Raw genomic sequence first — 24,579 nt, 5'->3', positions numbered from 1 at the left:
CTTCCCAGACCAGGGCTCGAACCCGTGTCCCCTGCATTGGCAGGCGGACTCTCAACCACTGCGCCACCAGGGAAGTCCAAAGGCTCTTTAAGGCATATAGAGAACCACAATAAACAAAGGAAACACTGAATTATATGATGCTTCTTCTTATTACTTTTCCTTATGAGCCATATCTTAACTGTAGAAGTAATTAACAGTGAAATCTGTCAGGCGGGTCTCTTAAGTTCATGATTTTATCAACTTCACGTACACACCAGGGTACACACAAATACAGACACTTATCAGCAACAACATACATGGCGCAGTGCTTTTGAGAAATTAAGTACTTTAACAAATGCTGTAAAACGTTAAGACTGAAAGATTCAAACACCTACTCGAAGCCCAATCCCTCCAGCTCCATCCTTAGGGCTTGGATCTGATATTTCACCAAGGAGCCAAGGCTCCGAAGTTGGGCACGACTGGGCTTAACTGTCACCTCCATCCCGTACTAGCCCTGGGGCCTCAGTGACCATTCACCTGGGCCTCAGGGTCTACGTCTGCAAAGTGTGATCGTACTTGGTTGAGAGTTTCGGTGAGAAAAATGAGCGTGGAACACGAAGTGCAGTGCCCACCGCTTGTCGGGGACCCTCTGCTGCTTTCCTACACCACCACCACCTCCATGGAAGCACGTCCTCCAAACCCTCGCAGCACCACTTCCCTCACCGACCCAGAACCCTACTCCAGCACGGACACCCCAACGCTTAGGCTCAAACCTGTCTCTTTCCATCCTGGAAGCCCCCGTCTGGGCCCACCGTCACGTGCACACGCTCGCCTCCAGGGCGCCCTCAGAACTCCCTGCTCTGGGCAGGGAGGTCGCCCACCTGTTACTCGGGCTGTGCCCAGAATGTCTTCTGGGCTGCCTGCTAAGTCTTCCAGTTCTTCAGGGGCCCAGCCTGGGTCCTCACGCCCTGGCACCCCTCAACGGGACTCCCCGCGTCCACTGCCTGGCATTGAATCACACTGTCTTCACTTGCTCTGGATTTCACATCTGTTTGTCTACTCAGTGACTTCATAAGTAACTCAAGGAGAGAAATCACATTTTTCTTCCACAGTCTCGGAAATGAGCGTAACAAAAGGCAAGGCGTGTGCTAAATATCTAACGCATGCCGGCTCTGTTGAACAATCTCGATCTCTTTATTTTTAGATTCAACCCAGTTCCTATTAAGTCACCCACACAACTATTAACATACTTCTTTTCCATGTGTTGCATTTAAATGACTAACATTTCACATGGTTACCTTTTTCCTTTTTAAAAATTTTTATTGAAACATAGTTGATTTACAATGTTGCACTAGTTTCAGGTATACAGTAAATTGACCCATTTATACATATATATATATATATATATATAAAAATATATATATTTTTTACATTCTCTCCCATCACAGGTTATTACAAGATCTTGAATACAGTTCCCTGTGCTGTACAGTAGGTCTTTGTGGCCTATCTATCTTATATACGGTAGTGTGTATATTTTAATCCCAAACTCCTAATTTATCCCTCTCCCCTCCCCTTTCGTAACCAGAAGTTTGTTTTCTATGTCTGTGAGTCTATTTCTATTTTGTAAATAAGTTCATCTGTATCATTTTTTTAGATTCCACATATATGGTATCATACGGTATTTGTCTTTCTCTGTCTGACTTACTTCACTTTGCATGATAATCTCTAGTTCCGTCCATGTTGCTGCAAATGGCACTAATTTGTTCCTTTTTATGGCTGAGTAATATTCCACTGTATATATGAACCACATCTTCTTTGTCCATTCCTCTGTCGATGGACTTTTAGGTTGCTCCATGTCTTGCCTATTGTCAATGGTGCTGCAATGAACACTGGGGTGCATGTATCTTTTCAAATTATATTTTTCTCCAGATATATTCCCAGGAGTGGGATTGCTGGATCATATGGTAGTTCTATTTTTAGTTTTTTAAGGAACCTCCATACTGTTCTCCATAGTGGCTGCATCAATTTACATTCCCACCAACAGTGCAGGAGGGTTCCCTTTTCTCCACACCCTCTCCAGCATTTATTATTTGTAGACTTTTTGATGATGACCATTCTGACTGGTGTGAGATGATACCTCATTGTAATTCTGATTTGCGTTTCTCTAATAATTAGTGATGTTGAGCAGCTTTTCATGTGCTTCTTGGCCATCCATATGTCTTCTTTGGAGAGATGTCTATTTAGGTCTTCTGCCCATTTTTTGACTGGGTGGTGGTTACCTATTTCTAATTCAAGAGTAGGAAAGTACCAGCTCCCATGTATGCTTCCTTCGACTACTGATGAGTTCATCAAACCATTCTTGCCGTGAGTACACAGGATGCAGTCCTGCTCTACAGAGAGGAACGTGAGGACAAGAAGTACAAGAGCTCATGAAGTATCTTGGCACGTCAGAAAGAGAATCTAGGAACTCATTCAAGTGCTTCTGACTCGTAGCTCAATGAGCCTGCCAAGCCATCTACTTTGAAACCCTAGGACCTTGTCAGGGTGGAAATCACTCGGAAGACAAGATTGCAACTGGGAATGACACTTGCAACATAATGACAAGAGGAGAAAACACGGTCACCTCTATTATGACTTTGCTAAGAAACTTCCCATTTTACACTGCTGGTATTGCCCAATACATACTCTGAAAGTCCCTTCGGGACTTCCCTGGTGGTGCAGTGGTTAAGAACCCACCTGCCAATGCAGGGGACACGGGTTCGATCCCTAGTCCAGGAAGATCCCACATGCCAAAGAGCAACGAAGCCAGTGGGCCACAACTACTGAGCCTGAGCTCGAGCCCACGAGCCACAACTACCGAGCCCACGTGCCACAACTACTGAAGCCCGCATGCGTGCCTAGAGCCCATGCTCCGCAACGAGAAGCCACCGCAATGAGAAGCCCGCGCACCGCAATGAAGAGCAGCCCCCGCTCGCCGCAACTAGAGAAAGCCCATGCGCAGCAACGAAGACCCAACGCAGCCAAAAATAAAAATAAATTAATAAAAAAAAATAAATGGATCCTTCGTGAAGTATGCAGACAGACGTTGGTACTCACAACCAGCTCTAGAATCTGCTCACTGATTACAACAGCGCATATTTAGTGACCAGGACGAGCCACCGGGTGGCCTCTTTCACACACAAAGGGAGCAGGTGATTTATGACTCAGGTAATGGGAAGAACCTCTCTGTTTCTTTTATTTTTCTCTGAAACATTCTGAATTGTAAAACATAAGATTCTTGGGTATTATCTGAGTGTCAATTTGCTCATCACTTCCTAGAAGATATTTCTGTCAAGTTCTATAACTTTATTAAACTGAACTTGAATCAGAGAATGTGACATGACAAAACACCTTTCAAAGAAATCCCCCCCCCCTCCCCCGCCGTTATGTTATAGCCCCACGACTTAACTATAGCAGGTCTTACATGGCTTCAAGTAAAGCCTGGGATTGGTCACAGAGAGAAAATGGACCACCAGTGCCCTGAGGGCCATAGTCTCAGCACCTGCTCTTGGTTAAACGTCCTCGGATCCCGCTTTTATTCTTCTACCTCCGTAGGGGCCAACCCCCCTCCATGTCCTCGGAACTGAGGATTTAAGCAACCCGGGCCAGTCCTCGGCCAGTCCACCCACTTCTGGACGGCCGAGGGCGCCTACAGGATGCAGACACATGTGGATGGCTGGCCAGTTTTTATTTAAAGCCTTCAGTCTCACATCCACGCAGAGAACAGGAACCTGATTACCACTCGCCGTTCTCCAACACTTCCTCCAGCCTACAGAGTCACCCAGGATACTAAACACTAAATGCTCAGCATCCAGGCTCTCCCGACAGCAGTTACAGAGACAGACAGAAGCTCCCGTGGCGGAAGAGCCGGCTCTGCCTGTGGTTGGTCTGCGGGCCCCTGGGGAGCCCGGCCCCCTCGCCCTCTCTCGGCTCCTTCCCACTGCAGACGTCACCTCCTCCAGGAAGCCCCCAGGCTGTCCCGTACCTCCCTGCCCCCCTCACCCTGCTGTGGGCTCTGCTTTCACTGCTTATGTCTTTTATCACCTGTTGGGGTTCAACCTCCTGAAGGCCAGGGGCCATGCCTCCTCTCTGGCTGTTGACAAGTGTCCTTTGTCTTTGATGTCCTGCCGCTCAGCGCGGGTTTGTTCATATCTACCCTACTCGGGAGTCAGTGGGCTCATTTCATCTGAAAGATCGCAGCCATTCTTCCTTCACATGCTGTTTCTCTTTCCCGCCTTCCGTATGCGCGACAGAACCTTCTCACTCAAGCCTCCAGGTCTCTTACTTGCTCTTCCATATTTTTTCATGTACCTGTCTCTGAGCTACAGTCAAAGCGTAGCTCTGTATCGAGTCACTCTTTCACAAACTCTAATGCTCTCTGGCTGTATTTAATCGGCTCTGCTCTTTAACCTACCCCCGAGTTTTAATTTCCATGACTGCATTTTTCCATTTTAGCATCTCTCTTCGGTTCTTTTACAAATCTAAATAGTCGTATATCATAACAGACGGTCTTTTTAAAGATTCCAATTCCTTCTTTTATCACCGTAACCATTTTAAACGTACCTACTCAACAGTTACTCTAGACTGTTGGAGGAGGGCTAACGCCCCTGCCTGTACCGCTCACTCTCCCTTACCCTGACCACAAACCCATCGTGTTGGAGTTGTTTTAAGCGCTATATGCGTCTCTTGGAAACAGGCTCCACGTCGGGCTCTAAAGGCTTCGGAGTTGTGATAAGGTGGAGAAGGAGAGCGAATTGATCATTCTGGACCACGGGCACTGTTGAGGGGTCCTGGGAGGTGAGGGTTTGGGGAAGTCTGCAGGCATCGTGAGGGCGTCAGGACCTGGGGCAGCGGGGGCGGGGAGGGTCCGGCCGGGGGGCAGGGTCCAGAGGAAACACCTGACCTTCCGTGTGTCTGCGCCTGCGGACTTGTGGACACAGGGCGCAGCCTCGGGGCTGCCTTACAGGTCAGGACGGTCACATGCTGAGGAAGGAAAGAGTTTAAAGTCGAGGAGAGGTGCTCAAGGGCAAAAAGGGTCATGAGAACAAAGTTATGGATGTGCGTGACTCCGAAATACAACGTAGGAAGGGGCTGGCGCGCAGATTTTTCTGCAGAGAACGGCTCAGACGTCCAAATAGTTTGCACGTAACGGAAAACATTGGGGAAAACGTAAAATGAGCCATGCGCCTGATATTTACAAGACGCAAGAGAGATGATGCCTTTGAGACGTGTAATAAGCATTTTACTCTCCTTTAGGTAAAGAAAAAGAACACAAAAGGCCCCAGCCGGCGTGTCCAAACAGAGAACCCTCCCACTTTATGTCTTCAAGGCAGACTCTCTGCCACGTCTCTCTACTTTAGAAGGAGGGTCACACTCAGGGGCACAGCTTCACCTGCAGGAACACACGCTCCTCCGCCCAGCGCAGGGGGACCGTGCAGCGTCCCTGGGTACTGGGCCAGGCGCCGGACGGAGAGACGCCCGCAGGCCTGGTGGAAGAAAGACGCTGGAGGCATGGCCAAGCACGGCGTGCAAAGGGCCTGGGGCAGAGAGAGCACGCGCGGCAAGGAGGCGAGAGAGAGGGCGGGCCGACGGAGGCCGGCACACGGTGTGGCCGAGCCGCACGGGAGGGCCGGGCTGCGTGTGCGCGTGTGCGCGTGTGCGCCTGAACACATACAGGGGGCAGTTCCAGCCACGGAGCCTAGACTTCACTCTCTAAAGAAACAGGCCCCTATGAGAGCGCAAGAGACGGACAGAATCCACGTTTGAGAAGGAGCCCTCCGTGGCCGTGTGCAAGGCTGGAAGGCGGAGGGCAGCTCAGGAGCGGAGGGGTCACCAAGATCTCAGACGGGGGTCGGCGATACCCAGAGATTGGGAGTTTCTTCAGGTATGTTTAAAACCCCCATCTGCGGTGAGAAACGCGTTTTAACGTCGTAACCCAGTGTGCACGCCGATACAGGTGCATCCATACGTACAGCCCCCAAGAGCAGACGGTGCTGAAGGCCCGCGCCCTGCTGCACACGCACCCCGCACCGGGACGTGTTCTGTCTCGCCAGCAGGTCTGCCCGGCACGGGCGCCTGCTCCACAGCACTACGGACCTAAGGCCGCTGCTGCCTCCGGGCCACCCCAGTGCTGCCCGCGCTGCTAAAGGGATGCCCTTCGGTCGCTGTCACTCGCCGTCCTTGCATCGGCTCCCTGGCTGACTGTGCTGCACGGGCGATCAGGTGCTCACGGCACGCGCCCCAGCCGAGCCGTCGGCAGAGCTGCTCCGCCGCGCTGCTGATTTCTGCCTATTTCTGCAGTCAGTCTGTTGCTACTCTTAAAATGAAACGAAAGAGGCTGCCATATCCAACTGGTACCTCGTTTCATAGAGTATTCTGAAGATGCCCGAAGCCCTGGAACACAGTTTTTGTTAAAAGAAACACTAATACGTGATGTTAATTTTGGTCTCGATGACCCGACCCTACAGAGCTGGAGCGGCCTGGCCGCTTCTCGTGAAGCCACCAGCGGAGGGAAAGCAGCCGCCGTTAGCGCGGAATTGAATGGGTCCCGCTTCTGTTCCGCCACCCCCAGCAGGAGCATCTTGGGAAACTCGTTTACGAAGCATGTGCACGGGTGTCATCGTAACAGCTAGCGTCTGTCGGGCGTTCAGAAATGTGCCGGACCCTGTGTTCAACACTGGATATGCATCATCTCACGGTCTCCAAGCAGACCTCTAACTGCCGTCATTTTCTAGAAGACGAAACTGATGCTTAGACGATTAAAGAATCCTGCGCCAGGCCACGAAGCCACGAGGGGTGAACCACGGGTCAATCTCAGGTTTGTCTGCCTTTAGAAGCCAAACTCTTAACTGCTGGGTTACGTTTTTTCTGTTCCTCTAAATACATTTTTCTGAGGCTTAGCGAAGCCAATGGATTTACCTGACGACCAGCGAACAAGTGGTAACAGCAAAGCATCAGTGTCAAGTCGGTCTCCTCCACCACCTCCACTGCCCCGTAACTTCATACCTGCCCCGGCCCCTGTCAGCAGTACCCACAGGCGGACAAGACACGTGAGAAAAGAAGAAGAGAGAAAAGCTCCTTGAGAGTCACAGGTGCAGAGTGAAGGTGTCTCTCTCACCCTCTCTCTCCTACCTCACCATTTAAAGCCAAAAGGAAAAGAGAAGAAAGAATTTGCATTTACATGCAGCAGGAAAAGAATGAAACTAAATATGACTTCAGCCTAATTGAAGGCAGCTGTATAATCTATATGTTAGAAGGCAAAGAAACAGTTCCAGTGACGGAACAGAGGTAGTATGTGCATTAAACAAGAACACGTGTTTAAATATTTAAAGACCATCAGAATCTTACCACGTGGAAGCCAGTAATAAAAATCAAAATGAGTGAAATAAAGTTGATACATCTTTCTTTCATAAGAGACTAGAATAAGGAAATGCACAAAAAGAAATTCTTAGTATTGGAAGCTCCAGATGCAATGCCTCAGCGAGAGAAGAATCTCCACAAGCTGGTCCACCAAGGCTGCAAAAGTACGCATTTACATAAGACAGATTTTACAATGCAATCGTGCATAGGCCTAGAGAACAGATCAATAATGTAAATCAATTGCTTTTAAACAGTTACTAAAAATCCTTCTCTAAAAACAATTTTGAATCTCAAAGCTGGATGCAGTCTGGCATGAACACTAGAAATGATTAACGTCCGAAAAACAGGTTTTCGAAAGCAAATTACGGTAAAGCAATGTATCCCGATCCCCTCTTCCTCAGCAGGCTGTTATTTCAGCCCTAACTCTGCTCATGTACTTGTTCTTGGGCCTTTGCGTCTTCCTCTGATAACACACTCAAGAATTTAAATGATTACTAGGCTTTAGGGGCAGTAAATTCAATATAACGCACCCCGCCCCAAACCTCCTAATTTACTTTTCCACAAATATTCGTCAATGGCAATTTTTATTTAAACTCTGCCACAGAGCAGGGCGCCAGTCTGAGAAGCAGTTTCAATGGAACGCTTACTTCAAAAGCCAAATCCATTAGATGAACGTGCCAAAGTGACATGAGAACTCCACTAATGCTAACTGGACACACCCTGGATGCAGTACACTTCTGAACATAGTTTATGCCCCTTCACAGTTTCCTCTTAACACCCAGGCCGGCTGCACGGGGCGTGTTCCCACAATCTGACACAATACACGTTTTTATGGTCAGCAACTTTCCATCTCTCAGGCTGACTGCATAGTCTACAGAGGTGAGAACAGCTGCAGTGTGAAAACACGACTTCTGCAAGGAAGAGAAAATGAGAGAGGACAAGTCTTTAAGAGTACAAACACAGGAAACATGATTTTGTTTTCTTAAATGTAAGAATTATAGAGCTAGATGGTCACCATGAAAACCTAATACACAAACCTCTGAACTTGTCAGCCGATGGAAGATATAACGAGCGTCGTGTATGGTTTTGCAGATAATAAGGGCAAGACGGGCTATCAGTCGATAGATGCGTGTCCACAGTGGGGCGGGCACTGAACATATGCGTGGCTCTAGAACCACCGAGCCTCCACGCGTGGTTCAGCCGACCCCGAAAGAGCGTCGTCCAAGGAGGGCATCCCCCTCCTCCGAGGTCACCGACGTGCGGGCCTCTGAGGTGACAGGCCAGGACACAGTGCTCGTGACGACTATGAAGACAGAATATTAACGGCACTGCTTCCTTCCAGGGCCAGCCTGGGGAGGGTGGTGGCCAAGCACAAAGCAGGGCGGGTCAGGACTGTGGTACCAGCGCCCACACTGGGCGGGCCCCCAGCCTCAGGCCGCCCTCTCCCCATCTCCCTTCCTCCCCGTTCAGGGGAGTGAGCGCATCTGCTTCACCACCGGGCTTTTCTTCCCATTTCACACCAACACCTCCAGCCTGCTTGGCCTGTGCCTGATGGACGTTTGGTCTTCAGAGGAGAAGCTCAAGGTCAAAGGCAGCACGCACTGCCTTCTGTCCACCTCTCCTAAAGGATCTGTTGGGCGAGGAGGAAGGTGGCTAGCCAAGTTCCAATTTTCCTAACGCGATGAGGACCTTCCCTATTGCCCAAGATACAGTATGTTTCCAATGCAAAACAGCTATTTTTGCACATCTGTCCAAGAGCAGCTCAATTAAAAACAGCCTGTCAGACCGACACCATTTCCATCGCTGCTCAGTTCCCGTCACGCTGCAGAGAGCGGAGAAGTGCTTAGCAGCAGCCACAAGGCAATCTTGCAGGAACACTTGTTAATCTCTATACAGCCATTCTCATGCAGCCATCAAAGCGAACTTAATGACAAATCAGTTAAAATAAATTACTTTGAGGGCCTTGCAAGGAGCGGCTAAAAGGCAAACCATACGTGACACCTTTTTGGTTCTCCCCGTGAAGGCACACAATTGTCACCATCTGTGCGGATTGTTCCGTCTGCTCCACCCACCCGCCCCCAGATCCACCCTTTGCTCGGGTGGCTCGGGAGGTGACCTCTGTGGGCCCTGGGAGCGCGTCTGCATCGGCCACGACCTTGCTCTCTGGCTTCTGGCTGGGCGCAGCCAACGGGGGGCACCATGAGAGCTCAGAGGCTGGAGGAGAGAGGTGAGGTCCCCGCCCCTGCCGTGCTCCTGCAGCCAGGCAGCCCCCCTTCCTCCCCCACTGCTGCCGCCCGGGTGGCTCACCAGCCTCGCTGCGTCCTGCAACCCTGCCTGCACCTCCGGCGACAATCCCTCGATCGCACCCGTTGCCGAGCACACCCCTGGCCGCCCCCCCGCCCCGGTCGGCAGCCCGGGGCGACCAGCTGGCGTCACTCACCTGGACTGTGTGGACCAGGTCGGCGGCCAGGCAGCGCCTCAGCCTCTCATCGCCGCCGGTCCCGTGAAGCACCAGGTCTGGCATGTACGTGGGGCAGTAACCCGCCAGGAGGGAGCGGCCGAAGTTTCTCACGTGCGGGCTACTGATGCTCTGAGACCTAAGACAATACCGGCCATCAGGACCCGCGGCGAAAGTGCGCTCCCCTCCCGCACGGCAGCTGGAACAAAGCCCCAGTGACACAGGTGAGAAAAACAGACGGGGGCTGGTTCGTGTCACAAATCCTCCAGGAAGTGGGTCGCTGGTGCACGAAAAGGAAGGGAGCTGAACGGAAAAAGGAGCTTTCCTGAGGGGGAAAAGCAGGAAAGACTGAGTATTCTGGCGGCCGGCTGCGAGTCTGTGCCTGTACCTCACACAGAGCAACCCTCCAGCCACTGTGTCGAGAGAAGAGAGGGAAGGTCCGTGAGCGTGGTGAGGGGATCCTGGCGAAGTCTGGCTTGAGGAGCTCAGCACACCTGCTCACAGTGCAGCCAGGGCAGCGGAAGCACAGAAGGAACCTCTAGTTGCTGCTTTACGGACCAAACATCCACTGACGGAGCCTCAGGAAGAGGGGCTTTTCCTGACCGCATCAAACTGCTCTGACCGGCAAGCAGGAGGGACCCACCACCTCCCAGGCTGGGTGTCCGCGGCCACAGATCTGCCGCGGGGACGACGGAAGGTGACACCCCTGCCCGCCACCGCCACCGCGCCCCTCGGCGCCCCCAGCGTCCCCAGAGCTGCAAAGCCACCGCCAGCTCCCGGCTCGGAGCTGGGCTGAGGAAGGGCAGGCCCGTCTGGGGACGCTAACGCGTGGAGAGAATAACCCTGGCCCGTAGCAGCCCACAGCAGCGGGGCCGGTGGGTGCCGGCTGCACGGACCGCATCTCCCCGGCCCGGCCCGCCGCCCCCCGCAGGCCTTACCTGGGCAGCGGCAGCTCCACCTCCGGCGAGCCTTCGGGCCGGTCTCGCTCACTGTCACCGTCACTGCCGGGGCCCAGGGCCGGCGAGGCCGGCGCACACGCGTCGTCGTCACTGTCGCCGAGGGCGCTGTCCGAGCTCTCGTTCCTGGGGAGGCCTCCTTCCCGCCCGAAGCCGGCGTCCTCGCGCCCGCTCCGCGCAGGCGCGTCCGCGTCCTCCCCGCCCCGACCCCACGGCTTCCGTAGCGCGCGCGTGGGGTCGGCAGGTGCGCCGGGCGTCTCCGCAGCCTCCCTGGCGGCGCCGGTCCTGACGCCGCGGGCCCCCGCCGATGCCTCGGGGGCGCGGGAGCACCTCGGAGCCAGCCAGTCCCGGGCCTCCCGGGCCGCGTCGGGCCCGGCCGGGGGTCGGCGCGCTGGCTCCGCACACCTGCAGGCCCGCAGCCGCTCCTCCACTGCTTTGGTGCGACTTTCGAAGTCCGAGTCCGGGGACACGGAGCTCCCGATGTGGAAGGTGACCTTCTCCCAGGGTGGCCGGCCCCAGGGACGCCCCTCAGGGCACGGCCGGGCCGCCGAGCGGTCGGGCAGCTTCGTGGGCACCTCCCCTCCCGACTCCTCCCCGCCGGCCGGCCCCACGCACGCACCTGCGCCGCTGGGGGGTCTCGCGGGGCCGCCGCGGGCCGCCTCCTTCTTGCTCTCCTGGTCCCCGCACGATGCGCCCCGAGGTCTCCGGACGCTGCGGGCCGCGGGGCTCTGCTCCGGCCCCCGGCCTCCTCGTCCGGCGAGTTGGGGGCAGAGGTCTCCGGTGTCAGCGTCGGGCGGGCCGGGCGGCAGGAGGGCGGGCTCGCTGCTCACCGTGACCACCACGTACTCGGACTCCTCCACCTCGCCCCTCTCCAGGGCCGTGGTGACGCTGCTCCCGGCCGGCGCCTGCCCGTCTGGCCCGCAGTTCGCGCCGCACGCCAGCTGGCTCTCCTGCAGCTCCGAGCACCGCAGGAAGTAGGTCAGCACATACAGTATGCGCTGCACCACATCCTTCTGCTTCCCCAGCACCACCGTGCGGCTCAGCCGCACCGGAGAGCCGATGGCCCCGTAAAGGTCGCCTAGAGGCAAAGCGGACAGAAAGACAAGTCGTCTGGGGCAGCGTGTCAAGGGTACGTCAGCCCGCACAGGAGACATACAGAGGACTTACTCCCAGGCCAGCATCGCTTCTCCACACGCCTGACTGAGGCACAAAGGTAATTCCTAGAAGGACCACCGTTCAGTTTTCCTCTGTGACGTAAAGTCGGCCTGGAAGCCCTGCCAGCATCAGCCCTGTTCTGGGTGCTCAGGTGCAGTGCCCGTGTATATCGGGTGCAGTGCACTGACAGTGCAGTGCTGGTGTATACTGGGGGCAGTGCAGAGGGTGCAGTGCACAGAGGGTGCAGTGCTGGTCCTGCCAGCATCAGCCCTGTTCTGGGTGCTCAGGTGCAGTGCCCGTGTATATCGGGTGCAGTGCACTGACAGTGCAGTGCTGGTGTATACTGGGGGCAGTGCAGAGGGTGCAGTGCACAGAGGGTGCAGTGCTGGTGTATACTGGGTGCAGCGCGGGTGTATACTGGGGGCAGTGCAGAGGGTGCAGTGCACAGAGGGTGCAGTGCTGGTGTATACTGGGGGCAGTGCGGTGCCAGTGCACAGAGGGTGCAGTGCTGTGTACACAGTCCCTCGAGGTGCTTGCTGGGCCTTTCCAGGCAGCTCAGTGGGCTGGCTGATCCCGTCTCCCCAAGGTAAGGCTAAAGCCAGAGCCCTGAATATGTGACCAAACCAAATAATTTATCTTGGAAACTAGAATGATGAGATCTTTTTGAAGAATCCCAGGACAATAGGCCCTGGGGTGAAATTCCGGGATCTCTGAACAGGAAGTGCAAGTGAATCAATTCAAAACGCTTAATGAAATGGTCCGCTCAATACACACAGGCACCAAGAGAATCAATTTGTTTAATAAGAAGAAAATCACTTGCTCATGAATAATGAATCTCATTTATTTTCTATTACTTCACAGGAAAATTCTACTGGAGAAAAATGTCCCATAACTTATATCCTGACACATTGATTAAAAGCCGGCTAATGCAGCACAAACATTTGCCTTAAAGGTGGAAGAAGAAAGGCAAACCTGTCAACGAACCATCAGTGCAGGCTCCTCATCACAAGTGTCTGTCCAGTGCCTATTAAAATTATTGCATGTAATAAAACCTGACTATTACACTTGGTAAGCCACACCTTCCATATTTTGATAATAATGTTATTGACAATTACAACAAAAAGCCAACACTTACTGACTGTGCAAGCACAGTGCTGAGTGTTTTACATGGATTTATCTCACTTACATATCTGTATAAGCAACCCTAAGTCAGAAAGCATTGCAGGAATAATCAGAATGTTGGAATAAATCAAAATGTGAAAAGATCCTAGGTAAAGGAGAGGAGGAGATGCATGGTTAGCAGCTATAAATAAGAACTCAGGAAGTTGGACTCCATCTGGTGGGAGGAGGACAGGCATTTGTAAGATAAGACTAATCACACTGTTAAGGTTTAAGACTGAGGGAAAAGGGACAGCACGCATCGGAGGTGCCCCCTCTAGAGAGGGTTTCCAGGGTAAGCCTCCTGAGAACAGGTAAAGGGCAGGATAGAAGTGATATCACACAATCCTCTCTATAAAAGGACTAGGTGGGGCTTCCCTGGTGGCGCGGTGGTTGAGAATCTGCCTGCCAGTGCAGGGGACACGGGTTCGAGCCCCGGTCCGGGAAGATCCCACATGCCGCGGAGCACCTAGGCCCGTGAGCCACAACTACTGAGCCTGCACGTCTGGAGCCTGTGCTCCGCAACAAGAGAGGCCACGACAGTGAGAGGCCCGCGCACCGCGATGAAGAGCGGCCCCCGCTTGCCGCAACTAGAGAAAGCCCTCGCGCAGAAACGAAGACCCAACACAGCCAAAAATTGACAGTGCAGTGCTGGTGTATACTGGGGGCAGTGCAGAGGGTGCAGTGCACAGAGGGTGCAGTGCTGGTGTATACTGGGTGCAGCGCGGGTGTATACTGGGGGCAGTGCAGAGGGTGCAGTGCACAGAGGGTGCAGTGCTGGTGTATACTGGGGGCAGTGCGGTGCCAGTGCACAGAGGGTGCAGTGCTGTGTACACAGTCCCTCGAGGTGCTTGCTGGGCCTTTCCAGGCAGCTCAGTGGGCTGGCTGATCCCGTCTCCCCAAGGTAAGGCTAAAGCCAGAGCCCTGAATATGTGACCAAACCAAATAATTTATCTTGGAAACTAGAATGATGAGATCTTTTTGAAGAATCCCAGGACAATAGGCCCTGGGGTGAAATTCCGGGATCTCTGAACAGGAAGTGCAAGTGAATCAATTCAAAACGCTTAATGAAATGGTCCGCTCAATACACACAGGCACCAAGAGAATCAATTTGTTTAATAAGAAGAAAATCACTTGCTCATGAATAATGAATCTCATTTATTTTCTATTACTTCACAGGAAAATTCTACTGGAGAAAAATGTCCCATAACTTATATCCTGACACATTGATTAAAAGCCGGCTAATGCAGCACAAACATTTGCCTTAAAGGTGGAAGAAGAAAGGCAAACCTGTCAACGAACCATCAGTGCAGGCTCCTCATCACAAGTGTCTGTCCAGTGCCTATTAAAATTATTGCATGTAATAAAACCTGACTATTACACTTGGTAAGCCACACCTTCCATATTTTGATAATAATGTTATTGACAATTACAACAAAAAGCCAACACTTACTGACTGTGCAAGCACAGTGCTGAGTGTTTTACATGGATTTATCTCACTTACATATCTGTATAAGCAACCCTAAGTCAGAAAGCATTGCAGGAATAATCAGAATGTTGGAATAAATCAAAATGTGAAAAGATCCTAGGTAAAGGAGAGGAGGAGATGCATGGTTAGCAGCTATAAATAAGAACTCAGGAAGTTGGACTCCATCTGGTGGGAGGAGGACAGGCATTTGTAAGATAAGACTAATCACACTGTTAAGGTTTAAGACTGAGGGAAAAGGGACAGCACGCATCGGAGGTGCCCCCTCTAGAGAGGGTTTCCAGGGTAAGCCTCCTGAGAACAGGTAAAGGGCAGGATAGAAGTGATATCACACAATCCTCTCTATAAAAGGACTAGGTGGGGCTTCCCTGGTGGCGCGGTGGTTGAGAATCTGCCTGCCAGTGCAGGGGACACGGGTTCGAGCCCCGGTCCGGGAAGATCCCACATGCCGCGGAGCACCTAGGCCCGTGAGCCACAACTACTGAGCCTGCACGTCTGGAGCCTGTGCTCCGCAACAAGAGAGGCCACGACAGTGAGAGGCCCGCGCACCGCGATGAAGAGCGGCCCCCGCTTGCCGCAACTAGAGAAAGCCCTCGCGCAGAAACGAAGACCCAACACAGCCAAAAATCAATCCATAAATAAATAAGTTTTTTTTTTTTAAAGAGCTAGGTGAGGGCTTAGTAGAACTTTATCTCTGAGGCTTTTGCAACTGACTAAGAAACCATGCAAGATTTCAGAAAAACAACTCAGAACTGTAGTCTGATGTCAGCACAAGCACTTCTGTTTGAGTAAACTTTCTTGACTAAGAGCGTGGTACTGTTACTTCCCGTGATCACATCTGCCCTGGCTGCGGCGTGTCACGGCCACATCAGGGATTCATGAGGCACTCTTGTTAAATCAGCCCCGGTGTTAATAAAGAAGACGAGATTTACATACCCAAAATCTGGCAAAAAAACCACTTTGGAAAGTCCACTCAGAATGACAATTTTTAGCAATGCATTTAACTTTTGGTGTTGTGCATTATAATAACTAAGTCATAAATGGGAAAAAGTAAAAACAAAGAAGGCTATTAAAATACAATTGACAACAGTTTAACCTGTATGAAGTGGAGAGCTGTGTATGGAAACAGTGCTGCTACTTCAGAGCCGACCTCCACAGAACAAGGCATCACTAAGATAACAGACTTACTGGACCTTGACCTTGAAGGCAACTCTTTGAGTCCAGGCCTGAAGAAGCTACTAATTTGAGAGTGGGTGCCTCTGTTCTGCACGGGTATAATTTACAAAATGAAGAAGAGCTTGCACAATGATGTGAACAGACCTAACGCTCTGAACTGCACACTTAGAAATGACTGAGATGATAAATGTTGGGGTCTGTGGCCTTTTTTAAACCACATTACCTCCCATATCTCATGACCCCGGGCACAGGGGAAGACAGCTTTGTTATCTGTGATACAGTGAGGACGCAGTACCAGGGTTAGAATGAGAGTCTGATTAATTAATACGTGCAGAAAGCACCCAGAACAGTGCTTGGCTCACGGTGGCAGCTTTCACTACTGTTACAACACGCTGTTTCCTGAGATTGCCGTGCTTTTCCCCGGTCTGCCGTTGTTTTCTGGAAAATGCTGCCCTTCTACCGATTCCTTAAGTGTGTCTTCCTTGAAGGCCCCCTCCTCCCACGCCCCCCCCCCTCCTGGTGCCTCCCCCGTATCAACATCTGCAGCAGCAGTGTCGGTAACTGGGGGCTTCACGTACAAGCAGTGGAACTCCCACGGCAGCCATGACCACCCATCTCACAGATGGAGAAACGGAGGCACAGAGGGTTAGGGCACTTGCCCAGGAGGCTGGGATCCGGTCCAGCCGTCTGCGCATGTCCTCGCCCTCTGCACTACACCGTGTCCCTCACGGGATTCTGCCCACCCCAGCAAAGGAGTGATCAGGGCGTTCTGAACACGGCCCTTCTCCTCCACCGGGCAGCAGGCTCCCCAAGGCTGAGCTGCGTGTCAGCCAGGCCCGGGGTCCCGCAGAGGGACGGGGCCTGGGACAGAGCGGATGTGCAGGCCTGACGGGTCACTGCAGACTCGGCCAAGTGACGGGCCCTGGAGCGCGCCTCTCCCATCCCCGAGCCCCGGGCCCGCAAGCGCACACTCCACGAGCAGCCACGCGGCACGTCAGGTCCCCGCGCCAGGCCTGAGCACAAAGCTCGAGGAAGCAGCTAAGGGGGCAACGGAGAGAAAGACAAGGGCTCTGACCTCAGCTCAAACTTAAAAGGCGGCAAAATCCTAGAGCGTGTTACTGACTTTCTTCCCATCCGGTCCACCCTCTAGGGCAGTGGTCCTCAGCCAGGGGCTCTCCTGTCCCGCTGGGGACATTCCGCATCATCTGGAGACATTTTTCATCATCACAACTTTGGAAGAGGGGTTTCCACTGGCAGAGGGTGAACAGAGGCCAGGGATGCTGCTAAACATCGGGCCAGGCACGGGACGGTCCTCTCCCCCCACCCGGCAGAGAAGTTTCGGGCCCAAACGTCAACGGTGCCGGAGTTAAGGAGCCCCACTGGAGGGGCAGCTGCGGACGACATGGCTTTGAAGAGCAGAACGAGGCTCCGGCGGGGGGAGGGGGGGACGGGGCCCGCTTTGCAGGTAGAATCTGTGGGCCAGTCCCCTGTTCCCCGCAGCCCAGTGACAACTGGGAATCGCCGGGCTGGACGGCAAATAGCAACTGAAGCGGCTCCCGTTTTTCCTATTCTGTCCCACATGGTCTCTGACCGGTACTGACCTAGCTGCGCCCAGAGAGGATTGTATGGGTGTGTCTTGGCCAGCGTGTTGACCAGCTGAGAGGTGCGTTTCTCGGCGAAGGCTTTGATGGGAGGGTGGTCAACAGGCATGACGGTGGGCACCCAGGCCAGGTGGTAGGTTAAGACTGCGGTCAGCAAGGCAGCAAAAAACCTTGGAGAAACGGGAGAAAACACAACGGGGTGAGTCAATGCAGGAAGAGGCGTGTCGCCTACAGCGCGTACGCCAGCCTCGGAGCTGGCATTCAGGGCTCCAGAGCGCCGCCGCTTACTGGTTCTTGTTGATCTGCTCTATGAGGAGCGTAAATTCCTTGAGGAAGCGCTGGCACAGCTGCGTCTTCTCCAACGTGCTGGACACCATGGCCAGCCACACGGGCTCGGCTATCCTCGGGACGGAGTACAAGCTCCAGATGGTCCCTCTACAGAAGAGAAGGTACACGGAACTGTCACAGATGTCACGGGGGATGATCTTTGCATAAAGGGATCCAGAAGAAGACAGTCACCTGGATCTAGGTAGCCCCCAAGGCATCCAAAGCAGGATATAAAACAGGGGTCGGTAAACTAGGACACGATACACAGGCCAAATCTGACTTTTTTTTTTATAAATAAAGTTTTATTGGCACACAGCCATGCTCAATCATCTCCCTATTATCTGTCGCTGCGTTTGCACAACAGCAAAGCTGAGCAGCCGTGGGGCACAGACCCTCTGCAGGAAAAGTATACTAACCACTGATATAAAATAGTCATCCTTAAAAAAACTTAATTGCACGATGCCTCGTGTCAGAATTTATGCCAATTTTCATAGGAAAAAAATAAAGGAAGAAAGAATGAACATGCTAGACTGGAAATGTGACCAGAGGGAACTCAAGTCTCCCAACTTCTGGTTAGTGCTTTCGTTCTTTGAACCAAAGCACCCTATTCACTTTAGATGCAAAAAGGACATAAATAAATGGCTCTTCTTCGCCATATTATATGCTAGATTGTTACATGGGCTAATAGAATCAGATCCTTAGAACCGTAAGCTGTTAGGGAAAGTGACGAGTCTGGCCGTGTCCCTTTACAGCTTCGGAAACTGGAGGTGTAAAGGAGTTCCTTGCGGGAGACACACACGCAGCGAATGTCAAGGTCCGACGAGAGCACCTGGTGCCAGGGACTCCGCTCCAGGCCGCGTGGCTCGTGGCTGTCCTTCCAGCGAGCGCACCAACGGGCCTAGGATCTCCACTGGCACCTCTGCGTCTAGGGAACACCCCCTCTTCCCGGATGGAGGTACGCGAGGCAGATGCTGACCTGAGCTTCCGGCCGTGTGCATCGAAGAGCCGCGACACACAGGATCCTGCCCTGCCACAAGGCAGAGCACCTGCTAAGCAGCCAGCAGTGACAAGTGACAGCTACGTGGACCTGGGCTTCACTTACAGACACCAAGGTTTCCAAAGGCTAACACGTGATCCTGTCGCTGTTCCTGGAGCGGCAGGTCGCTGAGGTAAGGGTGAGACCCGTCTATCCACAGTGAGGCCTCAGGTCCTGTCCTTTCAGATTCCGGACCTTCTATTAAATGAGTGTCCAGACCCTCCAGCACAAGCCAGCTTCGAGCCTGACCACAGCCCGCCCGGCGCGGCCCACACAAACCGTAGAAGGTTCGCTGGTCACCACACTGCCATCGAAACACACAGCTTCACACTCTTTCTCAAATGTGCGACTTGGGTCTGAATGATCCCTAGATAAGGACTAACGTGCTACTTGAGTACTTTACACATAACCCAGAGCTCAGCTAAGGCCGGGTGGGGATTTTGCTCCACGCAGCATTAGAGTTCACCAGCCTCTACCTTAAGCATCACAAAAACGTTCTAACATTCTAAGAATCGTAAACATTTTTATCCCTGGGCTAGAGAGGAATGGTTGGACTCTTAATTAGCTCGTGATGGCTCTGAAGTGCGATTCCATTCCGCGCCCAGAAACTGCCCCTAAGAAGCGCTGCAACAGCCCCGCTCAGCATGGTGACCGTGGCTCCCAGCTACAGCCCAGACACGAGGGGCAAGACCTCCAGAAAACCGGTCTCCGGGGTACAAAGATCAACAGTTAGGAACGGACGGTGAGGACACGCTAGGGAGACCATACAATTTAATGTCCTGACCAGGACACGCACGGGAGGACACCGGGTGTACACAGGGCTGTCCTGGCACACTGGAGCGTAACCTCCCTGACGTGCATACTCTCCCCACTTATGCCGTGGACAAGCATCTCAACCTCCAGTTTCCACATCTGTAAGATGGGCTAAGAGTGCGTACTCTTAGGGCTTTCGGGAGATGACACGAGACGTGTGAATGTTAGTTTTCTCCATTCGCTCTGTTAGGAACAGTCACATCGGGGACCGTCTATCTGGCGGTCGTGAGGATTACTCAGTGCTGGTGGCTTAAACCTTTTGCTCCCCTGGGCCTTAGCTTCAAAGGAAGGAGCTGCTAAAATGACTAATAACCGCCAGCCCCCCACATTCCCGAGTCGTGGTCTCCACGCATCCGACATCCACGGCCGCTGCTCACCAATTTCCCCTGTTGGCTTTGCCAAACCTTGCCAGTTTACCTGAACTCCCCCAGAGCTTCCATCAGACGGCTGACATAAAACTGGACACGGAGACTTGACTCCGCTATCTTCCTGCAGGAGATCATGGCCTTCGGCGGAAAGAAAAGAAGCCACGTTACGCGGAGAAGAAATCCCTTCGTAACCATCTACTGGGCTTCATTAGCAAGAGAGGATGTTAGAGCCCACACTCAAGCTAGTCGTGACCGAAGTCGTCGGGGGCACTAACTCCCTTTCCCAAAGCAATCAGGACCCGGTACCTGACATCAGTCGGCCTAGGGAACTTCCTACCACTGCTGCAGCCGATCTACATGCCCTGGGAAAGCGACCCGGTACAGAGACCCCTCCACCCTTACAGCCCCGTGTGACGGTGGATTGCATTCTCAGTACCTTTTCAATTGCACTCTTCAGCCTGTTCATGTGAGACTCAAACAGGGGGAAATGAGAAAAAAAGAAGTCCTGGAAGTTCCTCTGGGCTTCCTCCTTCTCGCACAGGGAAAAGATGAGGCTTATGGCGATCTTCTTCCTCCGAACTATGGCCGGGTTGGAACTGCAGGTTTCTTCGGCCAAGCTGAACGTCTCATCCGTTGACCTGGAAGGAGAAGGGGTTTCAGCAGTCACCCTGCATCGGTGAACCACACCGCGGACAAACCGTAAAGCCAGGGCGACACCCTGACGGCCGATCCGGGCACACGGTCCTAAAGCAGAGTGTGTCTGTTGCCAGGTCGTCCTCCTGCATCAGACTCGGTCGTGAAAATGAAAATCTCCGCTTGACACTCAGTGTTAGCCTAACACAAAAAGAAACTTAAGTGAGAACTGGAAGTGATTTCAAACGTCCTCTTGTTAGATTCTTAGTCCTTTTCCCTTGGACTATGTCACATCAGATCGGCCACATTTAGGAAGGGGTGTGAAGCATCTGTTGGCTCAAAACACAGGCCCTTTGTTTCGGCTGATAGATACCGATGGATAAAGAACATCTGAGGGGAGATGGTCCTCTGTGGTATTCTGTGTGACCCGGGCATCACGTTTGGACATTTATTAGTAGCTGAGGCTTACTTTCCCAAGGTTATTAAAACCATTAGATGAAGTTACTCCTATAAATGCTGAGATTAAGCCATGAGAGTGAGGATACTCTCTGGGAAAAACCCCAAGCAGAAAGACCCACCTCTCTTTTGCTACAGTCAGATCCTCGACCAACTTAAGATTCTTTGCAGAGAACCTGCTTCTAGGATAAGAGAAGCCAATAAACTCTGAATATGTATTCAATTTGTCGTAAGGGATAAGCCTCACAAATACGGCCAATCCATGTCTCTACTTTAGCCTGAAAATCCAGCAAGTGACCACATAGCTGCTAACGGCAAGAGTGAAAGAAATTTTTTTAATTAGTTTGTTTTTTTCTACAAAGACACCAAAGCAAAGGACATCACACTGCAAATGAAAGCGCCCAGCCTGGCCCATGGTAGGCGTGCAGGGAGCCTTCTCTTTCTCACGGGCTCCACCGTTCAGCCTTGTCTGTCACCAAGCTTGGGACACCACCTCCTTTACTACAAACTACACCCTAACGGTCACGTCTGCTCACGGGGCTTGAGGCAGCCAGCCTCCTTCTTGGTCTTTAACTTGTTCTGTAGTGGCCTGCTCACAGCCTGTAATGTGCCCGTGATTTCCAACATACCCACGTCTTAAAAACATACACACATCAGAAGTTTTATGGTCAGGAAAGCTATCTTATTTTTAAAGGGAAGGAGAAGACACCTTGCTCTAACCTCAGAGGGATACGTCATTGTTTTGCTCGACTTTAAGCAAGATCCCGGGGACTCAGGTGTGGCTGGTAAATCAGTAAAAGTCCTCGCCGGCAGGCATGGCAAGGACACGGTTTGCAGGTGCCCTTGTAAATGCTGCCCGTGAAAATAAACCAGCACCTGCTTTCTCTGAGAAATCCCTAGAGCCTAATCATCTGCTCGTCAGAAAGCAATTCTCGAGGCGCTCTTACCATTTTACTTAATTTCAAACAATGCCCCCTCTTCTTTTCCAGAGTACTCATCCTATAACTTTGTTTTTCTGCACCAGTTTACTCCTATTCTGTAGAGGAAATTCTGAGCTCGTGTTACACCAGTTCTTTCTTACGACCCTTTCTTCTTCGTTATCTCCTATTTCCCCCCTTTTGCAAAAGTAAAATGACTACATCAGTCCGCTCATCTTTGGCCAATGTGGTCCTTAATAATCAGATTGCAGTGACCACTGAGCCCTCTGCAGATGTGTGTCAGCTTCAGCGCCACCCTAGAAACAGTAACCAACTGCACCCAGCCCAGCGGACGGTGCCGTCTGCTGAATTTCTGAAAAACACCCGCAGCTTTAATAGCGCGCGTGGCTCTTACTCGCTTCCCTCTGTCTCTCTGCTGAATTCTAAAGCAACTGAGCTTCATTCAGTCTGTCGTCTTGGATCAACCACGCAAACTGGAATAAATCAGGTCATGCGGTATTTGTAAATATACTTTTAAGATCAATCTACGATGAAAGCATGTTTCAGATGTCTTAAAAAATTTAAGTATGCACACGAATACTTCATCCTAGCTTTACCCTCAAGGCAACGGGTAAGATACACGGACCATTCTGCACACGTGCCAACTGGGGCAGAGTGCCTAACCAGCTTGCTTCAAAACAGAAAGCTTATCAGTGACCACGCCGGAGTCAGAGCCCGGGGGTTCTGTCTGCTAGCCCTGGCTCGTTGCTCGGACACGGGGAATGACCAGGGGCTCTGGTGCCACGTCTGAGCCATCCACTGGGGGGACGGGCTGGGAGCGATCACACCAGCTGACAGGCCTTCAAGTCAAGGGAAGACCACGCTACACACTGGATTTTTCAAATAGAATTTTGTTGACACATGAATGAGCATTTACATACATTGTAAATACTTCAAGATCCTAAATAAAGCAAAAACTGTGACTATTTAAGTACATCTCAGTGACCTGTAACTGGCCTCAGGACCGCTCAGTCTGACTGGTTATGTCAGCTCTGAATGTAGGCGGAATCTGTGGGTTATGTTGGAACGTATGAAATCACCATTTCTGCAGGTCAAGGAACATCTCGTCAGCGACTCTGGCTGGTTATTCATTTTACAATTCCGGGCCAAAGCCTTTCTGGGACGTCATACCTGCTTCTTTAGGGCTTCACCAGCCGCACTGAGGGGGGAATCCGCAGCTTCTCTCCTCCACGGACAGCACCCCTGCGCCCGCGGGTAAACTGTCCGCCGCCGACTTCCCCCACCCGCCGGTCGCCAAAGCTCCCCACGTGGCACGGGGGTCAGCGAGCAACCAACCCTAAGACTGTGAAGCTCCTCCCTGGCCGCTCTGCACTCTCTCAGGGACCAGGTCTCTGAGTGCTGTGACTTGCTCTCAAAGCCGGAGGCAGTCGCATCCCTGGTACCCAGTGTTCTCCAGTCCCGCGTCAGAACCTAATCCCTGCCCACGCGCCTGCCACGAGGGAGAGACGGGCGGCAGCCCCGGTAATCGAAGGGTCTCTGCGGGCACAGCGACCGAAGCTGAGCGCCTGCAGCTCTTCCGTCCTGGGCGTCAGGCAAGGGCGAGTCCAGGACCACCGGCTCACAGCCTGCGCCCCCTGCCTCGCGGGGCTGCCCTCAGGAGGGCCCAGGCTCGCGGTGACCTTCTCCGGGCGCTACCTTGATGCTTAACCGTGTCACCTTTAACTTGCGCTCTGCAAGGGAAGTCTGATGGGGTGCTGACGCATGGGCGTGGGCAGGGCAGACGCCAGGCGGCCGAGCGCACGGCGGGGGGTCGGAAGCTGGGTGGCTGGCCTGGGGTCAGGCACACACCCACGAGTCCACAACCAGGGCGGTGCCCCGAGGCCCCAAGGCTGGGCCCTGGGCCCAGATGGGCGGCGGCGGCGGCAGAGCGCACGGCCATGGGAGGCGGGGAGGGCTGGGGCAAGGCCCGGACCGAGGGGGAGGCAGCCTGTCTGACCATCATCAGAGCCCGCCCCTGTGGAGTCTGCACAACACCTAGCTATTCGTCCTGAGCCCCAGGGCAGTAAACTATCACAAAGTAGGAACCTACAGTGCACAGTGCAACAAAGTACATCAGGGAGTTATTAGGATTCTTTAAAGAGTTTGTTAATATCTCGTTCTGAAAACTGCAGCAACACTGCAAAGCAAATATCCACAGGCACAGAAACAGAAATTCAATGTAGAGATTGCTGCACTGGATAGAAAATACCCACAACTTTCATATGAAGCTTCAGAAGAAGAAATTATTAATAATGAAGCCCATTTTAAAATTCAATTTCCGGATAATTGACGATGTAGTGACACAATGCGTAAACAGGCATTATGAATTATATGCAGCCCACGAAGACACTTCCAGTTTCTTCTAAGACCTCTATAAGTCACAGGAAATGGCAGAGGAAACATTAAAATAACCGTGTATAAAGATACATTTAAAATTCAATTCAGACTTACACAAAATGGATGTGTGTGAAGAACTGAATCTTAGCAAAACTGTTCCATAAGAACTGTCTGATCCAGATGTGCTGAAATTTATGGGGTTTTTTTTCTTTTTCTTTTTCTTTTTTTTTTTTTTTTTTGCGGTACGCGGGCCTCTCCCTGCTGT

General features: G+C 52.4%; 1 protein-coding gene across 30 annotated transcripts in view; it reads right to left on the bottom strand.

Annotated features, from left to right (window-relative positions):
* LOC102982825 (folliculin-interacting protein 2) overlaps positions 1-24,579 on the bottom strand; it is a 215,546-nt gene that overhangs the window by 86,945 nt on the left and 104,022 nt on the right. For 22 of the 30 annotated variants that reach the window (XR_008617732.1, XR_008617734.1, XR_008617733.1 and 19 more), the window contains 6 exons: positions 20,348-20,549; positions 19,961-20,049; positions 17,656-17,802; positions 17,368-17,537; positions 10,774-11,869; positions 9,818-9,974 (listed from right to left, as the gene is read on the bottom strand). Coding sequence is in view for 16 of the 30 variants with exons in the window: in XM_055085788.1 (XP_054941763.1) it covers positions 9,818-9,974; positions 10,774-11,869; positions 17,368-17,537; positions 17,656-17,802; positions 19,961-20,049; positions 20,348-20,549 (1,861 nt within the window). In the remaining 14 variants the exon portion in view is untranslated. Of the gene's footprint in view, positions 1-1,387; positions 8,289-8,414; positions 9,301-9,684; positions 9,975-10,773; positions 11,870-17,367; positions 17,538-17,655; positions 17,803-19,960; positions 20,050-20,347; positions 20,550-24,579 lie in introns of those variants that run through there. The other 8 variants (XR_003680433.2, XR_003680434.2, XR_003680426.2 and 5 more) reach the window with 7 other exon arrangements.

The sequence above is a fragment of the Physeter macrocephalus genome, chromosome 7, assembly GCF_002837175.3.
Source record: "Physeter macrocephalus isolate SW-GA chromosome 7, ASM283717v5, whole genome shotgun sequence".
Classification (NCBI taxonomy): domain Eukaryota; kingdom Metazoa; phylum Chordata; class Mammalia; order Artiodactyla; family Physeteridae; genus Physeter; species Physeter macrocephalus.
This window is presented reverse-complemented; position numbering and strand designations above follow the sequence as displayed.